A 12565-nucleotide genomic window follows, 5' to 3' on the forward strand; every position below is an offset into this window, starting at 1 on the left:
AAAAGGCTTTATTATTTGTTTTTATGGTTTTCAAAAAATTGCTTTTTGTAGTACTTTTTGACTTTACCATGGCTGGGTTTTGTGCTTTTTTTTTTTTTTTTTTTTTTTCATTTGGACAAAACTTCTGCTTTCTGAGGAATGTAATTTTACTCCTAATAATCTCCATTACTCTGGTATTTAACCATGAGAGCTCTTTCTGGCCCCATTTATAGGTGATATATATTTATTCCCAGCCTCTAATATGGTTCCTTTATGTAATTTCTTTGCCACCTCCAAGCAGTTTGTCTTTCTGACGGCTGCTTTTAATTTAGGTTTAGCAAGTTCCTTGTCCTTTCTTGGGGTGGGATAAATCACCATCCCAAATGCCTGTGAACACAGCCAGTTTGGATTGCACACCTGCCTTTAACACAAGGGTAGTTTAGCCCACAAATCCCATTCCTAATATAACAAAAAAAGATGTTTTCTTGCCTGGAAACTAGAATGCTGTATAGAACTCCAGGGAAAAAAAACTGAGGCTTAACTTCATCCATTTCACCATCTCCCCACGATTCTGCTTAATCTTCGGAGGGATGTGTCCAATTAGTTGCATGAATAAATAAATCCTTTTGTGTTAAAGGACTTTGTGAAATCACCTGCTTGACTCGTTTGCCCAGGAACTGCTATGGAGGGTCCTTACTGTAATTCTGATCAAAATGAACAAATGTTTTTATCTCAGCTCAGTGGGGCTGAGGGGAGGAATAACAACTCTGCTCCCCAGGAATAACAACTTTACACCCCAGAAGTAACAACTCTGCTCCCTAGGAATAACAACTTTACTCCCCAGGAATAACAACTCTGTTCCCCAGGAATAACAATTTTTCTCCCCAGGAACAAGCTCAGCTGGAATTGCTGAAATGAGGAGAATTCCAGCACCGGAGCCCAACCAGCCCAGCTGTGACTTGCTGCTCTGCTGCTGATTTATACTGATTGTTTTGAATTTTCAAATGTTCTTGCTGCACCTGGCTCTTTGGGGCTGGGAGCTGCACACCAGCACCCCTGGGCCAAGTCCCAAATTCCAGAGGGCATCCATCAGTGGGATGGATTTGGTGCCTGCTCAGCACATGGGGGTGTGATGGGGGGACTGAGCAAGCCTTGTCCCTTTGTCCCTGCCAGAACATCCACCTGGTGGCCAAGTGGCTGAGCTCCCTGGAGAAGAGGCTGGAGCAGCTCAGCGAGGGCAGCCACCGGGACTTCCGCGTGTTCCTGAGCGCCGAGCCCGCGCCGTGCCCCGAGAGCCACATCATTCCCCAGGGCATCCTGGAAAACTCCATCAAAATCACCAGCGAGGCGCCCACCGGGATGCACGCCAACCTGCACAAGGCCCTGGACAACTTCAGCCAGGTGGGAGCGTGGTTGGGTGTGCTGGAGCTGCTGCAGCCCCTGTGCAGCACTGTTGGAGTTGGGATGGAGACAATCCAAAGCAACACACACCATTTCCAAACTGGTTTTATTCTGGCATGTGTTGCCACAAGCCCCCAGCTGGGTAATAATTAGCATTGACTCCATGATTGCAGAAAGCTGATCAATCTCTTTATCATCTTATACTATTCTATACTAATTAAGAAACTCATCCCCTTACAGACAGTCTGATTCAGCTTTGACCTAATTGGTCAATCCATCCAAACACCATCCAGTGTCCAATTAAGAAATCACCCTGTGGTAAACGAATCTCCGGAACACATTCCACATGTGCGCAACACCAGGTGCAGCAAGTGGAGATGAGAATTGTTTCTCATTCTTTTCTCTGATCTTCTCACAGCCTTCCCCAGGAAAATGCCTGGAAAAATTGTTCCTGCTGCTCTCTGTGGCCAGGGAGCTGCTGCCACATAGCATGCATGCTTTTTATACACTCTTACAAAACTCATACATTTGCACTTTACTCATTGGTCAGGAAAGACAAACAAAGTGCTCGTTGGAACAGGCAGTTGCAGGTTTCTCTTCTTTATCCTCTTTTCCTTTTTGGTTTCTGTGTCAGTGACCTTGGTAGGAAATCCTTTTTGGGGTAAACGTGGATCCTCTTCTCAAACTTCTCTGTGGCTCACAGAGGCCGCTGTAAAACCTCTTCCACAGAGTGTGATGGACATTGCCCCCCCAGCCCTCTTGCAGCACGGAGCCTCTGGGTCCAGCACCCCTCTGCTCTTCCCACAAGCCAGGCACAGATCTCTTTCCAAGCACTAGCTTTCCCAAGAAAGCGTGCTGGCATTATTGCAGCCCGTCCATCCAGCAGGAACACACCCTGCAGATCTTGCAGGGCTCTTTTCTCTTGTGAGAAATCTCTGCTTGGCTTTTGTGAAGCCCCACCTGCAGCGCTGAGTCCCACTCTGGGGCCCCAAACACAGCTGCAGCAAGTCCAGAGGAGGCCGCTGAGGTGGTCAGAGGGCTGGGGCACCTCTGCTGAGGAGAGACATAGACAGAGCTGGGCTTGTTCAGCCTGGAGGAGAGAAGAGTCCGGGGAGACCTTCCAGTGCCTAAAGGGGCTCCAAGAGGGATGGAGAGGGACTTGGGACAAGATCCTGGAGGGACAGGACACAGGGAATGGCTTCCAATTGAAGAAGGGTAGATCTACATTGGATATTGGGAAGGAATTGTTGGCTGTGAGGGTGGGCAGGCCCTGGCACAGGGTGCCCAGAGCAGCTGGGGCTGCCCCTGGATCCCTGGCAGTGCCCAAGGCCAGGTTGGATGAGGCTTGGAGCAGCCTGGGATAGTGGAAGGCATCCCTGCCATGGCAGGGGTGGGCACTGGGTGGGGTTTAAGGTCCTTTCCAACCCAAACCCTTCTGAGATTCTCTCCATAAAGTTTCTTGTTATTTGGGATGAGGCAAGAGCAGCCCCAAACAATTGTGGACCCGGGGTCATGGGGCAGCTCACAGCTGGTTTTGCACTCGGATGTTGGTGTGGAGAGAATCCCAGGAGCAGGAGGGAAAATTGCTGGACAGGTGTGGGGGGAGGCACCATGCAAGGATTAATGCCAGTGGTCAGGGAAGATTATTCCACACTTATCTACTGCCATTCATCATCCTGAGCTCCACAAAATGTCCTGAGAACGAGGGAGGGGAGAACCTTCACCCCAAGTAACATTTTCCTCTTGCCTCTGCTCATTTCAATCAATAGTAATTAGCATTTTCTAAATTGCTGGATGATTATGAAACATCTCTTATCACAAATCCTGAAGCGAGTGGGTGGGGTCCCTTTTACACCTCATTTCCCTGCTTTATACAGAAGAGATGTTCAAATTTAGCTTTCAGCTGAAGGCTACAAAGAAAGCCCTTTATTCTGTGCAGGGGAAATTGTTCTGCTTTGGCTGAAGAAGAATTGACAACTGAAGAGAGGCCGAATGAGAATGAACTGGGTTGTTCTGGGGATGTTTCCTGAAATGAGAAAGGTGTTCTGCACGTATTTGAAGCAGTTCTTCATCACAATGCTGATAAAGGGAGCTTAGAGTGCTGCCTAATCCAGGGGAAAACAGGTTTTGGGATGTTCTTGACTGTCACGTGCACTTGGTCAATGTCTTGCACCCTCCCGAGTAATGGATTCCCCCTTTCCTGCACAGACCCTGAGCTCTGTGGTGCTCTCAGAGGATTAAAGGTCTAATGTGCCATTTTTTAAAGATAAACATTGGATGGGGCTTGGAACAACCTGAGATAGTGGAAAGTGTCCCTGCCCATGGCAGAGGGGCTGGAAGAACATGGACTTTAGGGTCCCTTCCAGCAGAGAATTCTGTGATTCTGTGGCTCCCTCCCCATCTTCCTGGTGAGGGATGTTGAGCACATGCAGGTGATGGGGTGTTGAGTGGGTGCACGTGTCCTTCCTTCCCTGTGTGTGTTCCTGTGCAAAGCCACTCGGAGCTGGGAACAGCAAATATTAAGTCAGAAAATATTTGCTAGAGTTTGCCAATAAATCTGCAATGCAAAGCCACTGACTCTGAAATACATGTGTGTGTGTGATGCAAAAATGAACTGCAGGACAATTTGGCCAGCCTCTTGTCCCAGGTAACCAGCGGCACCAGGGGAGGTTCAGGCTGGATGTTAGGAAAAATTTCTGAGTTTGGTAAAGCTCTGGAACAGGCTGCCCAGGGGAGTGGTGGAGACACATCCCTGTAATTGTTAAAAAAAATATGGTTCACAATTAGTTGTGCGTGGTGGTTTTGGTTGAAGGCTGAACTTGATGGTGTGGGGGTGTTTCTGAGCCTTGGCCTCTGATTCTGTGATTCACCCTGTCCAAAGCCCAGCGTGTTTGGGTCCCTGGGAGTCACTGAGGCTGAGGGCAGCTGCCCTGTGTTGCAGGACACCCTGGAGATGTGCAGCCAGGAGAAGGAGTTCAGGAGCATCCTCTTTGCCCTGTGCTATTTCCACGCGGTGGTGGCGGAACGGCGCAAGTTCGGCCCGCAGGGCTGGAACCGCCCGTACCCCTTCAGCACCGGGGACCTCACCATCTCTGTCAACGTGCTCTACAACTACCTGCAGGCCAGCTCCAAGGTGGGGGCGCCACGGGGGGGCTGTCTGGGGGCTTTGGAGCTGTCCTGAAATGCCATTTCCTTGGCGTCTTTGGCTTTAGAACTTCACAGTTCAGGGCGCTTTTGGGAGGAGATGGGAGACCTCGCTGCCACTCGCACTGTGCTGTGCCCCAGCTTTCCTGGGGGAGGATTTAACTCCTGCCTGATGTTTGTTTGCTGAGGGGAGAGCCCTGGGGGTGCAGGGCAGTGCCTGGTTCAGCCCACCCTGCCCCACACCCAGGTCCCCTACGATGACCTGCGCTACCTCGTGGGTGAGATCATGTACGGAGGTCACATCACGGATGACTGGGACAGGCGGCTCTGCAAAACCTACCTGGAAGAGTTTATTAAGCCAGAAATGCTGGAGGGAGAGCTCTGCCTTGCTCCTGGATTTCCTCTCCCAGGGAACATGGATTATAACGGCTATCACCAGGTAAGCTCTTTGTTTGCTGGCATTATTTATGCATGTAAATGGAATGTCTTCCCTAACTGCCCCATAATCTGCCTTAGGAGGCAGGAGCAGGGCTGCAGTGCTCCTGCACCGTTCCTCTTATTTCCCATTATGTTGTGTTCCTGTGGATGTTTCAGCCTTCCCCTGGAAGAGCCAAGTCTAATGGTAATTTGCTACTTCATCATGGGCTCATTCTGTTCATGCATGAATAGAGCAACTGTATTGGTGCTCGAGACTTAAGTGGGGCTCCTGGAAAATTACATCCACATACTGTTTGCTAAAATGGCCCTTTCAAGCTCCTTTTATCATCAGTTTTGATGAGAATCACTGAAGGGTCTTGTTGATCTACTTACTGATCTCATCTGCTCTTTGTACACAAATGCAGAGGCACATCAGGCTGGTTTTGTTCATAAAACTTAACTACTGGAAGCTCAATTCCCACAAGAGATTTCAGGATGCTGATGCTGAAATGCACAGCAGATAATTGCTAGAGAAGGTCCAGCCTGAGACACGGAGCCAAGCTGAACTCCAGCAATTACAGAATTTTCCCAGCAGGAGCAGAAGCAGCTCTGTAAACATTTGCACTCTCCTTCCTCCATCACCTCCCTGGTGTTTCAGCCACAGGCAGAGCTGGGTCAGCCCGGGCTGGTTCCAGCACTGAAGCTCTGCAGGCAAAGTGCCCTGTGCTGTTCCTAACGTGCTCCTGAATGTCTCTGTGCAGTACATAGACGATGCCCTGCCTCCAGAGTCCCCCTACCTGTACGGCCTCCACCCCAACGCCGAGATCGGGTTCCTGACGCAGCGCTCGGAGCGGCTCCTGCGCACCATGCTGGAGCTGCAGCCCCGCGACAGCAGCGCGGGCCAGGGAGCTGCTGGCACCCAGGAGGAGATGGTGAGAGGGCTCGGGGGTGCTGGGCACCCAGGAGGAGATGGGGAGAGTGCTCAGGGGCACTGGGAACCCAGGAGGAGATGGGGAGAGTGCTCAGGGGCACTGAGAACCCAGGAGGGGATGGTGAGAGGGCTCAGGGGCACTGGGCACCCAGGAGGAGATGGGGAGAGTGCTCAGGGGCAGCTGCTGGGGTTTCATGCCTGTCTCATCCCTCAGGCTTGTCCATGGTCCTGTGCTCTGCCTCTGCCTACCTAAAGCCTGGTTTTATGCAGAACATCACTCTGGTGGGATGTAATTGAGTGTTGGCAGTAACAGGACAGTGCCTCTTAATTACCCCGTGCACTGCAGAGCCTTCGTTATCTTCCTCTGAAGGTGCTGCAAATAAACCTTCCCTGAGCAGCAGTCCCTGTGCACCCCCTGTGACTGGCATAGCAATGGGCCCCTGGCACACTGCCTGCCACCCACAGCATGCCACCCAGAGCTCAGCCCTCCTCCTGCTGCTGCCACCGTGTCCCCCCAGCTCCCCAGGGCCTTGTAATTCCTTATTTCCAGCTGAACTCCTTTGCTACACCTGTGTCCTGGGCTGATCTCAGCCCTCCCTGTGGAAACTCACAGCTCATTAAAACACGGCCCAAACATCCCTGACAAGATCTGGAATCAGCCAACACATGCTCAGGTTTTTACTCCTGCAGTCTTAAGGTGCCAGCTCTGTCCTTGAAGATTTGCAATTTAATGAAAGGCTAATTGCAGCTCACATAACGCTGTGGTTTCCCACGAGTTTCCTTTGGCTTGGTGTGAAGCTGGGGAACTGACTGCCTTCCCCTAAGGGGCTCCTAGGAGTGCCCAGCATGGTCAATTTTCAGTTCATACTCGAATTTGAGGTGATGGGAATAATCCAGGGGTAACAGAGCCAAACAAGATGTTCAGAGATAGCAAGTATGAGTTCCTCTTCTCCCCTCCCACCCCTTTTGTTATTGAAACACAAATAAACTCCTCAGCCCAGAGAAGCAAAATGATCAGGGAGTGCCCCAGCAGTGGTGCCACAGGTCATGGCCACCCTGCAAACTCCTGGTGACAGTCAAGAAGACTCTCACAGGAGCACAGAAGTCCTCCAGGCTCTGTCTGGGAATAAAATCTGCCTGAGAGCAAGCAGAGTGTGACCTCATTGGCCTGCGTTGTGCCTGGAGACACGCTCCCACGGCTCATTTTCTTCCTGAAATGATCTCTGTCATTATCCAAGCTGTCCCTTCCACTTGGTCCTTGGATGGGAGTGAGCAAAGCCTCGTCTCAGCTCCTCCACTGAAGGATATCCAGCCCCTGGTTTGGCTGAGGTGATTTTAGGGAGCTTCCAGGGAAAATGTGAGCCTGTCATTTTCCTGAGGCTCTGACAAGTCCAGTTCCTCCCACAGGCTTCTGAGGTCACACTACAGCAAATGAGCTGTAATTGCTGTGAAGGAATCCGAGCCAGAGGGACTTGCAGGGCAATTTCAAATGAGCAGATATTTCTGTGGTGCCCCCGAGGTGCAGCTGAGGAGCTTTTCCAGCTTTAGCCACCTGTGTGGCCGCAGTAACAGCCCACACATCATCGCTGCTGACGGGAGCCGAGGGTTGGGAAGAGCAGCAACAGGAGGGAATCGGAGTAAAGAGAAAATAGGAATATTGGTGGCCCTGGCTGTAGAGTTACCCTGCCCTAGCTGGCACTGGCCCTGCAGGCCAGGTTTGGCACTTGGGATCATGGAATTTTAACTGTGCTATGTGTGCCCAAAGGGCCCCAGCAAGCAGAAGTCTTGCTCAGGTTCCAGCTCAGAAGTAAAGCAAAGCTTTGAGTGAGAGCTTCCACATTAAACCTGGGAAATGCAGCTGAGCCCATGGACAGCAGGGGCTTCGTGCCTCATTGTCAGAAAGGGGTTTATTTAATTTTTTACACACTACAATGATCCTCTTGCATTGGATGGAGCTTTCCCTGTTCAGTACTTAGAGTTCTGAAGAAGCTGTGGGGGTGACCAGAAAATAATTTTGTTTCGTTATGCTTTTCTGCCGTGGCTCCATTAGTCCGGAATGCCAAATTCAGCTTAAAATTCAATTTTATGTAATCACCTCTCCCCATCAACACACCAGAGAAAACCAGCTCATAAGCAGTGTTGTCCTGAGGCTCAGCTGAGGCTCCAGCCCCATCCATCTCCTTGTGAGTGTGACCTCGGGAGAAATAAGAGAGCCGAGAAGAGAAGAGGCTGCCACATGTCATGGGGACATTTTAAAACCATCATTTTGCAAGCTGCTCGTCTGACATTAAATTCTGCCAGCCTTTGGATTTTAATAGGACGGGGCAAGCTCTTTGAAAGGTGCCCAGGGCTGGCAGGGATGGTTTTGGAGACAGGGCAGAGGGAGTTCCCCAGGCTCAGGCTGTGAGCTGGGGGATCACTCACCAGCATTTCTCTCTCCTCCCTTTGGCACAGGTGCAAGCCCTCCTGGAGGAGATGCTGGAGAAGCTCACGGATGAGTTCAACATGGCAGAGCTGATGGCCAGGGTGGAGGAGAGGACTCCCTATGCTGTGGTTGCCCTGCAGGAGTGCGAGCGCATGAACGCCCTGACGGCCGAAATGCGGCGCTCGCTGGCCGAGCTGGAGCTGGGCCTGAAGGTGCTGCTGGCCTGGGGGGCTCCCCAGGACACAGAAAAGGGGAGAAACGGGGGTTTGTTAAAGGCCTTCAATAGGAACACCTTGGACAGTGCAAAGCCTCGCAGAGGCTGCACCCAGGATGGGTGATTGATGCCTAAAGAGGCTCCTGGAGCAGAGGCTGGACAGGGTTAAAGGAATAAAGTGGGGATTTATTATAAAAAACCTTCAAAGGATCCACCTTGGGCAGTGCAGGAGCCCAGCCAGGGCTGCACCCAGGGTGGACCCAGGATGGACTCAGGGTCAGGAGTTTTCAGCCTTTTATGAGTTTTGGTCCATGGCCACGCTGGGGTTCAGTGTCCCATTGCAGCTCCAGGGGATGCAGTGCCACCCTCCCAGCTTGCTCTCCTCCATGCCCTGTTGGTGGCACTTTTTGGGGCTGAAGCTGCAGCGGTGTCCTTGGCTGTGGGGCTGGAAAAGGATTGTTCTGTGGGGCTGAGCTGGGAGGAGAGCTGCTGGCACTTTCTGTGGGGCTCAGAGTTATTTACCAGTGCAGTGCAGAGCCTGGGAAATGTGAAAGCTCAAACTGAAGGCATCACCATGGTCACGAGTTTTTTATACAGATATCAGTTTGGCCTATTTACATATCAGGGGTTAATTGTCCAATTACAGCTTCAGGTAGTGAAGTCACATTCCCCAGTTTGCTCCCCACAATTCACTTTTGTTTATACTTTCCAGGGCCTCTGGTGTGTCCTCAAATCTCAGGCCCAGAGGGATTGTTCTGTCTGACCAAAATGTGAAGGCAGTTAACCACACTTTATATGGAGTTCACAGCTATGCACTAATGCACTAGAGGATTTGAAAAACAGAAAAGCTGAAATCTTAAGGTGTCAGTAGGAGAGCTGGAAAATCCTGAAGGGTGCTGCTCAGGGAATAAAAGGGGTCACAGGGAAGAATTTGTTGCTCCACAGGGCTCACAGGTGGAATTGCAGTGGCACGGTGTCCACAGGCACACACAGCAGTGCTTGGCTTTTGGGAACAAGGGATGAGCACTCCTGGCCACCCCAGATTGTGCCACAGCAAGAGCAGGTCACTCAGAAACTGAGACATGGCCTAGTTAAAGGTGAGCCAAAAATCACACCTTTGCATAAAATGTCCATGAGTGGGGGGAGCTTGGAACAAAATATCTCAGAGGCGCAGGCTGAGCTGAAATCAAAGATTGGCTTTGTGTGAAGACACAAAATGTCCGGAACTGTAAGAGAAAAAGGCTGAAATCACAGGAGTTTTGGAAGAGATGCAATTCTCTTGCTTGGTGTGAGCCACCTGCTCAGGAGTCCCCATCCATGGGGCTCCACGGCACTGATCCCCACCCTGGTGTGGAACCAGCCTCTGCCCCAGGCAGGGATCCCATGGATCAGCTCTGCCCCAGGCAGGGATCCCATGGATCAGCTCTGTCCCAGGCAGGGATCAGCTCTGCCCCAGGCAGGGATCCCATGGATCAGCTCTGCCCCAGGCAGGGATCCCATGGATCAGCTCTGTCCCAGGCAGGGATCAGCTCTGCCCCAGGCAGGGATCCCATGGATCAGCTCTGTCCCAGGCAGGGATCAGCTCTGCCCCAGGCAGGGATCCCATGGATCTGCTCATCCCTGTCTCTACCCCAGGACAGGGGTGTCTGTGTCCCCCTGTTTGCTGCCTTTGCCACACCCATTGGGATGCAGGTTTCTGGGTTCTGCAGGGTGTGGGGGAGGGCTGTGATTGATGCTGCATCCACTGGAGAAGTCACCTCCTGCATCCCCCACCAGGCACTCAGTGGGACAAAGTAGAAAAGGCTCTGCCTCCCCTTAGGAACGAGCCAGCCCGGATCAGGCTGCACTGCCAGGGAGTGAGGAGCTGCCTGGCAGTCCTGGTGCTCTCTGACAGCACTCCCGCTCCACCCTGTCACCCCCAGTGTCACAGCCAGCTGCTGTCCACCTCTTGGGAAGGCACAAATGCGGCACAGCAGTGCAGCCTGGAGCTGGCAGAACAAAGCCTCAGCACTGCCCTGCCTCCCCTCATGCCTCAGCTGGGTCCTGGGGGATCTCCTGGCCATCAGTCCCTGCTCCATCATTTCCAGAGTGGCAGGCTGTGATCCCTTCTCAGGGGGACGCTCAGCTCCCACAGCTGGTGTGCACAGTGTGCCTGAAGGGTCTGGGCTGGGACCCAGCCTGTTCACAGGAGAGCTGAGGGTGCCCCGAGATGGAATTACATCTCAAACCTCTCCCAGGGGCAGCTTGGAAAAGAAACCTTCAGCTGCCCACCCTGCACGAGGAGGGGCAGGCTTGGCCCGGGGTTTGGGCACCGAGCTGCTCCCAGTCCCAGCTGCAGCCTGGAGCCAGCAGCTGCAGATGTGTGTGTGCTGCATGTGCTGCTGGTGCTTGTGAAAGCAGAGAGATCCTGGACACAGGTGGTGGGTCAGAGTGTACAGCCCATTTTGAGAGGAGCTGATATTTATGTAGTCAATTATCATAAACAGATTTCTCTTATTTTCTAGCATAAGGCAGTGGAATTGAAAATTCCATTTCCTGAGACAGGTAAACAGAAGTGATTTAATGTTTCAATCCCAGAGCCCCAAACAAGATATAATTGTGACTTGGACAAGGGGTGGCAATTAGATTTCATGTGGGGAAGAATGTGCTGTTTAATATTGGTAGGGGAACGAGGGGATGCAGAGTGTGCAAATAACCCACAAACAAAATTAAACACAGCAATCAGTAACACAGGGTGCAAACCTCTCCCCAAACTCTGCCACACATCATGGCAGGGAAGGAGATGGGTCTGCAGAAAAGGCTTCTCAGAGGGCAGCAGCAGCCCCTGAGCTGGGATTCAGAGACACCCTGGGGCTGGGGCTGGAGGAGAGCAGAGCAGAGCAGAGGAGCAGCATTTGGCAAATCTGGTGTTTGCTGCAGAGACATGTCTGAAGGGCCTGAGAGGTCATCAGTGGCAATTCCAAGAACCATGGTGTCCTTAAGGCAGGAGAAGCCCTTTGAGATCCCCAAGTCCAGCCATCACCCCAGCAGCAGCACCGCGCTCACCCCTAAACCATGGCCTCAGGTGCCATGTCCAGATGGGTTTTTGGGCACTTCCAGGGCACTTTGGTTCAGTTGGTGCTGACCCCACAAAGGCTGGGGCTTCAGTCCCTGGTCTAAGAGTTGGACTCGATGATCCTTGAGGGCCCCTTCCAGCTGGGAATACCCTGACTGCACCACAGCCTGTTCCAGTGCTTCACTGCCTGAGGAAAGCTCTCCTGATACCCAAACCAGGTCTCCCTGGCACAGCTTGAGCCCAGTTCTTGTGTCTGCAGCCAAAGGTCACATGTGGGTCCCTTAGGAGTGGAATTAGACCTTGTGTGTCAGAACCCAGGACGTCCCACTGACTGTCCTGGATGATCCGAGCCCCTGGCATGCAGCCAAAGGCACCTGTGACTTTGACCCATGGAGCAAATTACCAGCTTTGTGTGAAGAATTGCAAGTCACAAAAGTTTAAGCAGCATGATAGCAGCTGTCACAGGGTGAAAAGGAGAATTTTGGGGATTTTTGCTCAGCGTCCCTCAAGTCACCTCCCACACCTGGGGGACCACGGAGCAGCCAGAGGGGGCTGATGGCTCTTCCTGGTGCTGCCCTCACTTGACTCTGGGCCTTGCACTGAAGAAATCCTGCTTTAATTGCCCTTCCTGGCAATGAAAGGGCTGTCAAGGCTCGTTCGTCTCTGGGGCTGGGGGCCTGCACTGACAGCACTCAGAGGAGGAGAGTTTACAAGGCAGGCCCCACAGAGCTCGGCAGAGAATAAATAAAGCCCAGAGAAAACAAAGCTTATTGTTTTTAACTGACTGAAGGATCTGCCAAAAGAAGACGATTTGGAAATGTCACGCCTAATTTGAATTTTTGAATAATTCATGGTGTCGTCCTAGCGGAAAGTGATTGTTTGGTCCAAAAATAGGAGACATCCCATTAGGAGGAAGAGAAATTGCAATAGACTGGTAGCCATCAGAAATAACTGGCATGTTGCATTTCAAAGCCCTTTGTTCTGGCTGGCTTGGGTGGA

The 12565-nt window shown here is 51.9% G+C and overlaps 1 protein-coding gene across 2 annotated transcripts in view; it reads left to right on the forward strand.

The window, feature by feature from the left end:
* Positions 1-12565, forward strand: part of LOC119709547 (dynein heavy chain 9, axonemal-like) — a 96128-nt gene that overhangs the window by 75008 nt on the left and 8555 nt on the right. For both annotated transcript variants that reach the window (XM_038157457.1, XM_038157459.1), the window contains 5 exons: positions 1153-1380; positions 4322-4513; positions 4772-4963; positions 5703-5873; positions 8327-8509. In XM_038157457.1, the coding sequence (XP_038013385.1) occupies positions 1153-1380; positions 4322-4513; positions 4772-4963; positions 5703-5873; positions 8327-8509 (966 nt within the window). The remainder of the gene's footprint in view (positions 1-1152; positions 1381-4321; positions 4514-4771; positions 4964-5702; positions 5874-8326; positions 8510-12565) is intronic.

The sequence above is a fragment of the Motacilla alba genome, chromosome 18, assembly GCF_015832195.1.
Source record: "Motacilla alba alba isolate MOTALB_02 chromosome 18, Motacilla_alba_V1.0_pri, whole genome shotgun sequence".
NCBI classification, from domain to species: Eukaryota; Metazoa; Chordata; class Aves; order Passeriformes; family Motacillidae; genus Motacilla; species Motacilla alba.